The 12,534-nt window shown below is 38.1% G+C and overlaps 1 protein-coding gene across 2 annotated transcripts in view; it reads left to right on the forward strand.

The window, feature by feature from the left end:
- Positions 1-12,534, forward strand: part of LOC145990511 (proton-coupled zinc antiporter SLC30A1-like) — a 29,492-nt gene that overhangs the window by 12,759 nt on the left and 4,199 nt on the right. For both annotated transcript variants that reach the window (XM_083126207.1, XM_083126211.1), the window contains exons 6-8: positions 5,016-5,178; positions 6,605-6,707; positions 8,936-9,040. In XM_083126207.1, the coding sequence (XP_082982333.1) occupies positions 5,016-5,178; positions 6,605-6,707; positions 8,936-9,040 (371 nt within the window). The remainder of the gene's footprint in view (positions 1-5,015; positions 5,179-6,604; positions 6,708-8,935; positions 9,041-12,534) is intronic.

Below are 12,534 nucleotides of genomic sequence, written 5' to 3' on the forward strand. Positions count from 1 at the left end.
CCGCATATTGCTTAGAGACCGTAACTTCCCGGTTTAAAGATAATAGTCGGTTAAAATGAAAAAGGAGTGTTCTCAGAGGCCACTACTCCTAACCTGAACAGAGAGGCAGCCTGGTCTTTGATATCCTGTTGCTGCAAGTCGAGCAATGTTCCAATGTAGAGAGGTGTTCCTTTCAGGATCCTCCATACATAGCGGAGCAAGTGACGATGGCACTTGTTCAGCATGCAAGTGCAACCCGTTCATGGAGGTATGAAAGAGAGGAGTAAGCACTGCATCCTGTTTCTGAAGCCAGGTCACGTGATAGAACCGGAGAAGTCAGACCAAAACATTCAAACACGCAATAAGAAAGCATGTAATTTTGTGTGTTTTTGAATGAGATTTAGGAAGCGATGGTGCCTGCTCAATAAGCGGCTGTACTAACAGAAGTGACAGGAAACCTGAAGGAATAATATTCCATAAGCAAATAAAGCTAGTTATAGTTTGTTTGTAGTATTTAAGTGTAAAGTAAACCTCGAGTTTGCATTTGTAGTTGGAGCCTACTTCCATGCTCCTTCCAGCCCGCATGCACTTGCAGCAGCCGATACGATGTTCTTCTGTCGGTGAAGTCATTGGTTGAAGTAGATGCAGCCATCTTACGCCGACAAACTTAAGCTCCGCCCACTGGCTTCAAAACGAAAGCAAGGAATGATATGAGACTGAAAGCACCTGAACCCGTTGGACGGTGTCTCCTTATGGGTAAGGACAAGAGTCCCACCACATATCAGTTAGCAGGAAACGCTTATCTATCCTTTAAGGGTTAAAAAATGCCATTGAAAATTTTTCAGGCCTATGTTTTGTTCTCCAAACTATTTAATTTTTGAGTTGTCAAAATTTTGCAATTGGTAAATGAAATGTAAAAACATTTGTATTGTTTTAATATTATATTTTTCAAATACAGTAGACTTGCGATTATCCGAGCTAAATGGGACCAAGATTACCTTGGATACGGAAAAACTCGGATAATACGGATATAATGTGCTAATAGGTCATAAATGACGAAACAACACTTAAAACTGTATAGTAATTATTTATTACTAGTACAACATAAATGAGAAGATTACTTTTTCCACTTAGAATAGGCCTACACAGACTTAAACACCACCGTAACAATCGGATACACCAACAATGTAATGAACACGTGCAGCGCGGATGGTGACTTGACTCCATAAACAAACAGGGGGTGCATTATGAAGCGCGATGTTTTCCTTCCACTCCCTCGGTTAACCCAGAGCCTCGATTAATCAGGACTCGGTTAATCGCGTGTCTACTGTGTATCAGTATATCAGTAAATTGCCTTTAGTAATTCAATAAGATGAACGATGAAAAATAAAAAGACAATGAAAATTCTAGCAGGCATCAAACCTACTACTTCCCACACCATGTACAACTATCGTAACGTAACCCCTCCGTAAAGTTACTCATTTTTATCACTCTTTTTGTGCATGTGACATTCCTCCATAATACTTATTTGGCTAACATGTAGTTTCTTCTATACTGGACGGGGTTTAAATATCCACATTATTTACATAGTTTTTAACACTAAATCAAATTATATTGGCTTTATTCAGAGTGTAATCTCATGATGTTTCCATGCCAACTGCAACATAATTGAGGTTGCTAAAGTGTAAATCACCAACCCTGAGACCTTCTGTAAACAAACCGTCTCACCGATTCGATGTATCACTGAACACGGAGACCTTCCCGCACGCATAGAACTCGCCATGTTGAAAGTGGCACTACTTCCTTGCTGTTCACATGATTATTTTTAGAAAATAACCAATGTTATAAAATATTATTATGTACACAAATCTCTAAGCTCATTGAAAGTTACAATGCATATTCCTACAAAATGTTCACACTTATCTTGCCTTGCCATGTCACCAAGTTATTTTACGAAGTCCACTATATCTGGCAGAACAAAAATCGTTATTAGGATGCTTGTCAAAGTTTCCAACCGCAATAAATTTATGAACTTTCTTTGTCTTGTTTTGATCATCATCATCAATATATTTATTGGACTTACAGCATTGCATATGGCTGTTTATGCCCATTATATAATTTATTTACATAAGATACAATTTACATAAAATCTACAAACAAATTTCAAATACACTCCTATCTCAAATACACTCCTATCTATATCAAACCTTAGAAATATACGAGAGTCATTCAGAAAGTAACCGCCTTTGTGGCGTGGTGCTTGTAGTACTGGGCAGAGCGCAACCGTTGTTACGTCACGCAATCTGTGATTCAGTAAGCTTCCAGCTGTGCTAGTGAGAGCATCTTAGTGCCGCGTGTGTGCTGGCTATAACTTCACAAAATGTGTGCTGCCATTGAAAATCCTGCCAAATGCGAGATAAACGGAGTAATAAGATTTCTTTGGGTAAAAATTCATGGAACGTGGTACGACAATCACTTCTGAAGTTTACTGTAACAGAAACTGAGAAGAACCATCCAGAAGAAACGTCGTGGTCTGCTGAAATCTGGGGTTGTGTTTGTGCATGACAATGCTCGCCGTCACACTGCTCGGCGAACACAAGACCTTTTGCACCAATTCAAATGGGACGTTTTTGATCATCCCCTGTACATCCCAGACTTGGCTCTTGTTTTTCATCTGTTCACTCACATGAAGAAGTGGCTTGGGGCACAGCACTTTGCTGACGATGAGGATCTTCAAAGAGCTATGACAGGTTGGTTGAATTCCCAGCTGGCCGAGTTTTATGCAGAAGGGATTGGTAAGTTAGTGAAACGCTATGACAAGTGCTTGAATTTACATGGTGACTATGTTGAAAAATAGAGGACAGCTGTACCTTCCAAACGGCGGTTACTTTCCGAATGAGCCTCGTACATTACCATGTTATATCATTTTGTCTAAAAAAATGCAAGTAAAATATATTCAATTCACATGCAAGAAAGAAGCCAAATTTATGGGAAGTGATTACTGGTGCAAAGAGTTAACCATAAAGGTGAGCAATAAATACAAAAGAAAGAGCATTGGGTTTAAAGTGAGACATCATTTGCGGCAGCGTATCCCATACTACAAATTGGCCGTTGTTTTACCTTACGTAATGAATCCTGTAACAACGCTGGATTTTCGTGTGGATTATTTTACTTCTATGAGTTTGCTTTCTGCATGCACGTGGTTTTGTTTACAGAAGGTCTCAGGGTTGGTGATTTGAACTTTAGTTTCTTTTATTAACAGCATATTTGTACAGGATAAATTTAACTAACATTACTAGGGAACGGAACTTTATGTGCTAAAAAACTCAGAAATATTTATTTTTTATGTGTCATAAATGTTGAAAATATGTGATAAAAACAGGAAAATATGTGACAAAAATAAAAACATTTGGTAACAAAAACAAACTATAACATGCATTTTAAACACCTGAAATTAGTTTCTAAATGATTACCTCTTAGCGAGCTATTTTTTGGAAGAGTTGCAGCGGATCACCATAGTTTTTTCCAAATTCTCCATTGTAAATCTGTGACGATTATCTCTAAAAAGCATCTTATATTGTGAGAAAGATGGCTCCACGTCACAAGAAACAATTCTTGCATATTTGAAGCACGAAATGTCACTAACGCTGAAGTTTTCCAAAGCTTCCTCTTCCTCTACTTCACCTCCTTCCAAAACACATGCAATTTGGCACAATGTTTGAAAACCTTGGTTTTTCCCCAAAAATTCTGTACATTTAGACATTTAGATCCAGTGAGTTCTTTCAGTTTCGTTTCTACTATACGGACTTCACCAATTGAAGCTGCCAAAGTGTTCGCGGATGATTCAAGCTTTCATATGGAATTAGAGAGAATGGACAGGTTTGTTGAGATGTATGCCAATTCGACTTTTAAGGAGGGCTCCATCAACAGTTCTTGCAGAATTCTTCTTTGTCGAGATCATTTACAACAGATACAATTTTTTTCAAAGTTCTGGGCATAACATCTACATCGCGTAACTACAGGTGTAGGGGGAAGGGGAACCTCAGGACATTTTTGTTTAAAAATGTCTATTCTTCTAGGCGACTTGATAAAAACTTTCTTCCCATTTGAAACCAGTTTATCGACATCGGGATAAAGAGCTCTTATCTTTTCACATATTCTATGCAACGCATGCGCCACACATGTAACGTGCACCATTTTGGGGTAGCTAACGGCAAGACCACTGCATGTAAGCTGCAGCATCTGTCAAGAGAAGAACATTGTCAAATTTTATGTCTTCTGGCCACAATAGCTGCATTGCTTCATTAAAAAGCCTTGCTATCGTTACGTGTAGCCAGCCCCAGCTACTTACAGCTATTTTCTCCCGATAGGATCGTAGGCGAGGTGCCAGAAGTCTGCCAGCGAGCGTTTTCAAAGACAAAACAAACCTAGCACTCTCGATATGAAAGAGGTGCGGAGAATAAACATTTTTCCTTGGAGGATTTCGAGGTAGATGAAGTCAACGAGCGATTTTATGTATTTAAAATGAAAATTCGCAAAATATGTATTTACATACGGAAAACTGGAAAATATGTGTTTTTATGTAAAATAAAATTTGCTGTGTTGACATATAAGGCTATGATAAGAATTTTGGCAAAAATGAGGGTCTCTATCTTATCGCAGAAAAAACATTTATTTACCTAAAGTTCCTTTCCCTAAACATTACAGTGGAACCCCAATTTTACACTTTTCTCACTTTGTATAGATTCTACCTTTATGGTCCCAAATAAGTTGAAACGCTGTTAAATTTTCCTGCTTTATAAGTTTTTTAGAAAGTGATCACCTGAAAAATATATAATTGAGATTCTCTTTATTCACTTTGTGTTTTTTGTCCTTTGCATACACAAGTGTAAAATTTGAAACTTTGGACAGCATAAAAATAAATGCATCAGTATCCACTAATACCTTTGGTTTTTGGCTGCAAATATTGGCACCAGTATATCACCATTTGCAATTTTGTGAACATATGTTATTGTGAGCATTCTCTGTTTCCACAGTGCAAGAGTCGGCCCTGATTCTGCTACAGACTGTTCCAACACACATCCAAGTGGAAGCAATACAGAGGAAACTGCTGGACAACATTGACGAGGTCCTTTCTGTTCACGAGTTCCACGTTTGGCAGTTGGCTGGGGACAGGATAATTGCTTCTGCTCATATAAGGTAAGATGTTTTTGCATTCAGTCTGCTGTAATCATCTTATTCACACATTTGCCTCTTGGGTACATTTTGCATACTGATGAGTATATGTTGACAACAACCAAATGAGTATCTTTTGTAATGTTAAGTAAACTTGATTCATTTGATTAACATGCACAGTTGAAGCCATAACATTTCTTATAGTAATATGTTAAATCTAGAACTGAGCCGATGCCCCCCATTCCAGTGGTATCGGATGTATTTTGGCTCTTATTTACCGATATAGGCCGATACTTTTCCAGCATTTTGGTATTTTGTATGGTCTGCAAGAAATCCGTGCGACACTTTCGTAGAGTAATTATTCAAAGTTTCCATGTATTTTGAACCAATAGTGTGTGGAAAAACTGTATTTTGTGATTACATAAGAGATATTTAATATTCTGATGTAATTCTTGAATATTGGAAGCAAAACTCTAATAAATGATGCTAATTAGAATGCAATACTTACACACTAATTTTAATCAATATTTTAAACAACTTTTAATTATTTTATTACAATGTTCGAGCATCAGTAGCTGCATTGGTGAGTATCAGCATCAATATGGGTGTTGGTTTAAAGTGGTATCAGTTCAGCCCTAATTAAATCATTCTGGAGTAGTTTGGAAAGTTACTTTAAAGTATCTGAAAGTGAGATAATTTGGTTACGACACACAAAGAATATATTATGTTGTTGTTGATTCAGTTTATTTTATGTAGCTTTTGGCTAATCACGATGATGGGGATGATTGGTGATAAGATGAAATGGATGAGGGAATAAAGCAAACCCACATGGACAACATAGCAAACCCCACAGAGGATTATACTGCCTGGGGGTTCAGGCACAATGGCTTTCTCAGCCTGCAAAAGAATGCACTATAATTTACTGAAAAGTTAGGTGAACTTTGTAGCTCGAAACTGGGTCTTTGGCCAAGCCAACCTCGCACTCCCAACAATTTCGACAACTCAGACTTTGATGTGCCACAAATAAGCTGTTTCACAGAGGTAATCTGATTGCTCCCTCAAATGCACAGGAATGGCATTTGTGTTCACTTGAGCAATAACAAGGAGATGTTACAGCATACCTAAGAAAAAGAACTTAAAATGAGCGAAGATGTAAAACCTAATAATGTAAAATTGGGGTTCCACCGTATATGTAATTCATTGTGCATTTAAGAAGAACCCGGAGCCCTGCCTGCTAAAAAGTTACAGAAGAAAACATATTACTGTAGGTATATTTTAGTATAAATCACATTTAAATTGATAAAGTGAGCATGTGGTAAGATATTTATGGTTTTATCGGTTACATATTTTACTTTTATTCCACGACAATGTAAAAATTTGCTGTCTTATTTTTAAAAACTTATAGTATTGCATGCAATTTTGAAGTTCACTCTTTATTTTCATGTTGCAGCTGCAAGAATCTTCCCCAGTACATGAAAATTGCAGGAAAGGTTAAGGAGTTCTTTCACAATGAAGGCATCCACTCCACTACAATTCAACCAGAATTTATAGAAGTAAGTACTGTACAGGGTATGAACTGGCATTTAGGTCTCCCCGATGGCACAGTGGTAGCGTCGTCGCCTTGTAATCAAGGTTCGATACCCAGTGGAGGCACATAGTGGTTCGGATCCCACTTTAACCTGTAGGTCCCGATTAGCCTTACTGTGCATAAAGTGGACTTAAAACACCAAATCAATCAATCAATCATGAACTGGCATTAAATTAAAGCAGTGGTTGAATGATTATGAGTGTCTAGTTAGATGAACTTTCTCACCTTGGTCACACTTTGAAAGTACCCTGAGTCAGTGCCGATAACTCTCCATGTATATCTAATAATATTGTAGAGCAAAACTGGTATATTGGCATTGCTAATTTGCAATATGTGATTTAAGCTCCCACGGAAACATTAATTGTAGAAATACAAGATATTGCAATCATCACCACCCTTCCCCATTTCCTACCTTGGCTGGGTCGGCATAGACCTCTCCACCACTCTTCTCTTTCCACTGTGTTCCAATCTTGTCATCTTCTCCTAACACACTCCACTATCTACTCTTTCCACCAACATCTTGGTCTCCCCTTGGGCCTTGTTCTCGCTCCTTGTGCATTGTATGCTCTTACTGGCAGTCTTTCTGCACCCACTCTCTTCGTGCGCTCAAACTATCTCATCTGTGCCTGATCTATCCTGTCCTGAAGCTTCACCATCCCCACTGTCTATTGGATCTCCTCATTCCTTATTCTATCCCTTCTAGTCTTCCCCAATATTTCCCCAATATGCTTCATCTCCACTGTCTGCATTTTTCTTTTGTCTCTCTCTGTCATTGTCCAAGTGTCTGCTTCGTACATAATTATTGGTACATAGTATGTGTTATAATATTACCTTCTTGCATTTCATAGGTACATCCCTGTTCCATATTAATCTTTGAACACTTCGATCGAGTCCACCACCCATTTGTCTTCTTCCTGTTTACCTCCTCATCTATTTTTCCATTTCTCTCAAGTATGCTTCCTAGATATTTGAAATTCTCCACTACCCTCAACTCTTCCGTGTCCACCTTTATTCTTGGCACATTTCTGGCTCTGTTTCTTGTTGTTATTAGTACCTCGCCCTTTTCTGCGCAGAATTTAATTCCTGCTCTTCTCATTTCCTCATTCCAACTATCAAGCTGTCTCTGTACTACTTTTTCCCTGTTTCCCCATATTACTAAGACATCAGCAAACGACAGAGCCTTCATCTCTTCCTCCTCTCTTCTTTCCCACCTCTTTGGTAATTACATCCATTGTAATTATGAAGAGGAGTGGGGAAATACCACTTCCCTGTTTTAGTCCAATATTTATACTTAACCACTCCATTCTTCCCACAGCTCTGGTTGGCCTTGTATGTGCTCAGCACTCTACACACTGTCTCTTCCTCAACTCCTTTCTCTCTTAGCCTTCCAAATCTTTGTTGTGTCCATGTTATTGAAATATCAATTAAAAATCAAATAGTTTGTATGCAGACTGGTATTTGAAGAGGAGGGGGGAGGGGGTGAATGGAGAAATACCCTCTGTGGTTGCTATTTTTTTTCACTCTTTTGAAGAAAACCACATGTATAACACTTGTATAATATCCCGATGTTTGAAGTGTAGTTACTGGAATCCCACTCTACTGGAAATCTTTGAAATATCATTTTGTTTGTGTGTATGCCAAATTTTAATGAATCATTGAAAATTGTGACTCAACCAAGGATTGAACCCGGATTTTTGACATTATGTGTCAGTGCTCTACCACTGAGCTACCAAGCCAACTTCTGGCATCCCCACAATTTCCACATCTTAGATCTCTGCTCTATGCAAGTTTTCTTTATCTTTATTTTTTTAATGCTCACTAAATTTTACTGCATGTTCTTTCCATCCTTTTGAACGTTTCAGTACAATGCATTGTAACACTGTTGCCTTGTAATAAATAGGTCCTGGGTTCGATCCCTGGTGGAGACACATCGCACAGCAGTTTGGATCCAACTTTAAACTGCAGGTCCAGTCCCAATTAGCCTATTTGAGCATAATGTGATTTTAACACAAACTCTGTTAACACTATGCACGTGTGTCTTCTTCAGGTGATATATCAGATTGGAGTTAAATGAAGGTCAAGTTTTCCTGCATTTTATTTTATGATGGTCTCTGTACAAAATGTAAAATCAAGGTTCAATTTTATTGAACCAATGAAATGAAGTGCTAACTTTCAACCTTTTCTTCCATGTAGCTTCCAGAAGATAAAAATGTACGTAAGCGGAGGAAGTCTGATTGTGCATTGGATTGCCCCAAAACCAGCTGTGTCCTCTCCACTTGCTGTGGACCTTCCAAGCATGTAAGTTGCAAATATTGTGTAGAATTAGATCATTGATATGTTTCAAGAGAGACTGGCAGTTTTTCTTCTTCACTGTTATTTTTTAATGTGGCTATAACAAGAAGCACATTACATACAATTGACAATTTGACCCTATTTCAAATCCCAGGCATAGATTTGTTTCTCAAATTCTCAGACTATGCATTTGAAATATTTTCAGTGGTGATGCATCATTGCTTGCAGTTGTTTCGTGACTATAGTGTCAACCTTACAATTTTTACGTGCAGCTGTAAGATTCTAAGATAACCATGCTATTTTGAATGTATGTTTAATGACACTGCAGTTAACGTAAGCTCCCACGTAGTCTAATGGTTAGCAGTGTTACTTTTGGTGCAAACAGTCGCAGGTTCAATCCATGGTGGGAGCTCTAAAATTTTGGTGTTGCAGCACTGTAGCATTGGGGAGCTACTTGAAAGCAATAGTGCACACTCTGGTCTTGAAAGCCAGAAAACCACAGCAATGGTACACAATGCACTGACCTGTTTGGCAGTTCTTAGACCTCAGTTGCAGCAGAGGGTTGTAGAAGACAGTTAATGGTACCTTGCCAAAACACATGCTATTTATTCAAACTTTGCTCTCATTTTGAGTTCAAATTCCATGATTCTTTTAATTTTCTGATGAGGTTTAAAAAACAAAATAAGAAATTTCAGTTAGCTGAAATGTATGAATCCAGGGCATAGTAATCAATGTACTATGCTGTGACAAAAATACATAAATAAAAATGCAGAATGCCAAGAATTAGGCGTTTTCATGCAAATGTGTGAATATTACAATAAAAACAGTGTTGATGGTTTTCGTTATATATAATATTAATATGGTTATTGTGATTGTCATTACATTCGCAAAATAGAAGCACTTATTACTTTTCCAAGGAGGCGCAGTGGTCTAGTCAGTAGGGCACCTGACTGCCATGCAGGAGACCTGGGTTTGATTCCTGGATCGGTGATATAAGGTTGGAATTTTTTTAGCCTTGTCCCAGCATAAAGTGAGGCTCACCCAGCCTCAAATCAATGGGTACCTACAGGTAACCCTGTGGGGTAAAGGTGGCTGGAGCATGGTGCTGATCACATCACCTCCAAAACGGCAGAGATCGAGAATGTGTGGGGCCCTACCCCCACATGACTTCATGACATGGTGCTATATGCATGGGGAATTTTACTTACTTATTACTTTTCCATTGTGTATGGGTCATTCCATGTCAAATCAGGTAGGAGTTGACCCTCATAGTCACCGATTTTGATGATATTTGGTACACAGCTTTGTTTTGCTCCAAAACCGATACCTGTGAAAGGATTTTGCTGAAATATGATTATTACGAATTATATTAGGGTTGTTCAAAATGTCATTTTTTTTTAGCAACATGCTCTTTTCAGTTAAGTATATCTCGGGAACGAACAAAGATACAGAAGCATTCTTGAGCTCATTGTAAAGAGGAAAGACGGTTGCATATTACGAGATGATCAAATGTTGAAACTTAGTAAAATTTGAACACTGTTCAAATGTTCAAGTTTCAACAGTTCAAAACACCCCCAATTGATTTTTCTCAGTTTTGGATATTTTTAACTACCATCCTTCCTCTTCATACTGAGAAAGTTTTATCGAGGTGTTTTTTGATATAAGGGAGAAAAATGAAATTGAAATTTGTCCTGCATCAGCAATGAACTGAGCTGCAGCATCCCTATGTTGAGACTTTTCATTTGTGTCATGCTAGAGGAGATATATACTTACTGTTCAGGGACAGATGATATTCCTCTTGATAATTGGCTTCATTTTGTGCTGTTATTGCTAATTTATACGTTACTGTTTTCACATTTTTAGCCGCATTCGTGGGGACGAGATGTGGGCATGTTGTGAAATCTTCTGTGTTGGCCAAAAAAGTAAAGGGGGAAAAATGACGAATGTTGGGAATGTTTGAAACAAAAATCATTACTTATAATACCATGCGTTCATTTCGATCTTCAGCCGAGAGATCGGGAGAAGCGTGGCGGGCCACGCTGACGGAAATGCCGACATTTGTGGCCTGTAATGCCCGCTTATTTTTATGGACATAATGCAGCATTTATATAAATATTGCAAAAAAAAATACTAACCTGTGGTATAACACGCAAAAGTTATTCTGTAATTCATCATAGTTCTGCCCTTTTATACGCAAATAAATATGCTTGAGAAACGATGTTAAGAGCCACATATAATAAAACATCGTAGTTTGGACCAGTAACGTCCTCCTTAAGTTTATATCCTTGAAAGAGTTTTGTGTCGATGGGGATCGTTTGGAGGTTTCGAATGTTCAACACTGTATCAAGATTACGCTGCAGATGAAACCGTTAAAAGTCAATATTTTTCGTGAGCTTCCTTGCAATTCGAAATCTCCGAGTTCGAGTTATTTGTTCCTTCGCGACTAGATGAAGACAGAGCTGTGAATATAGTGCCGAGCAGATGTAAACCAAGAGCGTGTTAATTTCGTACTGTGCGCAAGAGTGTTATTCTTGGTTACTTGCCGTTACTTGTTTGTGTTATTGCAGTGTGTATGTGTGTTGTGTCAGTGAGACGATTGGAATGCCAGCTGCAAGGTTCACGTTAGAACAAAAAAAATTATGTATGACACTTACATGAAAACAGACTCTTGTCAAGACGTGTGTAGGCAATTTGTACAGAAATTCTCAGGCGTTTCACCTCCACATAGAGATACGGTTAGACATCTTGTCCTTAAATTACGAGAAACTGGATCGTTAAATTTTAAAATACCTAAGCAAAAACGACGGATTCTAACCGAAGTAAAACTCGATACAATTGGTGCAGCGTTAGAACATTCTCCAAACAAACCTCTACGCCGTGTTTCACAGGAGATGGGCGTGTCAAAATCATCAGCACATACAGCCACTAAGCTACTAAAATTAAAACCGTACTCTTGTAACACAGTTTAGTGCTCGTTTTGCAATATTTATATAAATGTCTGCATATGTCCATAAAAATAAGCGGGCATTACAGGCCGCAAATGTCGGCATTTCCGTCAGCGTCGCCCGACACACTTCTCCCGATCTCTTGGCTGAAGATCGAAATGAACGCACGGTATTTTATGAGAATAACTGCGAGTTAGAAGCAGTGGCGGTGATTAGTAATTGGGGCAATTACTCCCAACTTTCTGCATTGCCTCTTAATCCAAAGTATTGTGTAATAAGAAAATTAACCGCCCTTTCTCCCCATCCCCCAAGGTTCGGCACCCAATCACCGCTACTAGTTAGCAGTCTTAAAAATACTCCCGAATCAAACGATAGTATTATATATATTGTAATATTGGGTAATGTTTTGTTAGAAGTTTTAATTTAAATTTTAGATGAACTGAATACTTAAAATATTTTTATATTTATAAAGTTACTGGACAAATGACAATTATACAAAATTTTATTCCTTGAGACCTCATTTCGAGATGTTGGAATGAGCTGTAATTTATATGA

Source organism: Lepisma saccharinum, chromosome 1 (genome assembly GCF_977018435.1).
Source record: "Lepisma saccharinum chromosome 1, izLepSacc3.1, whole genome shotgun sequence".
NCBI classification, from domain to species: domain Eukaryota; kingdom Metazoa; phylum Arthropoda; class Insecta; order Zygentoma; family Lepismatidae; genus Lepisma; species Lepisma saccharinum.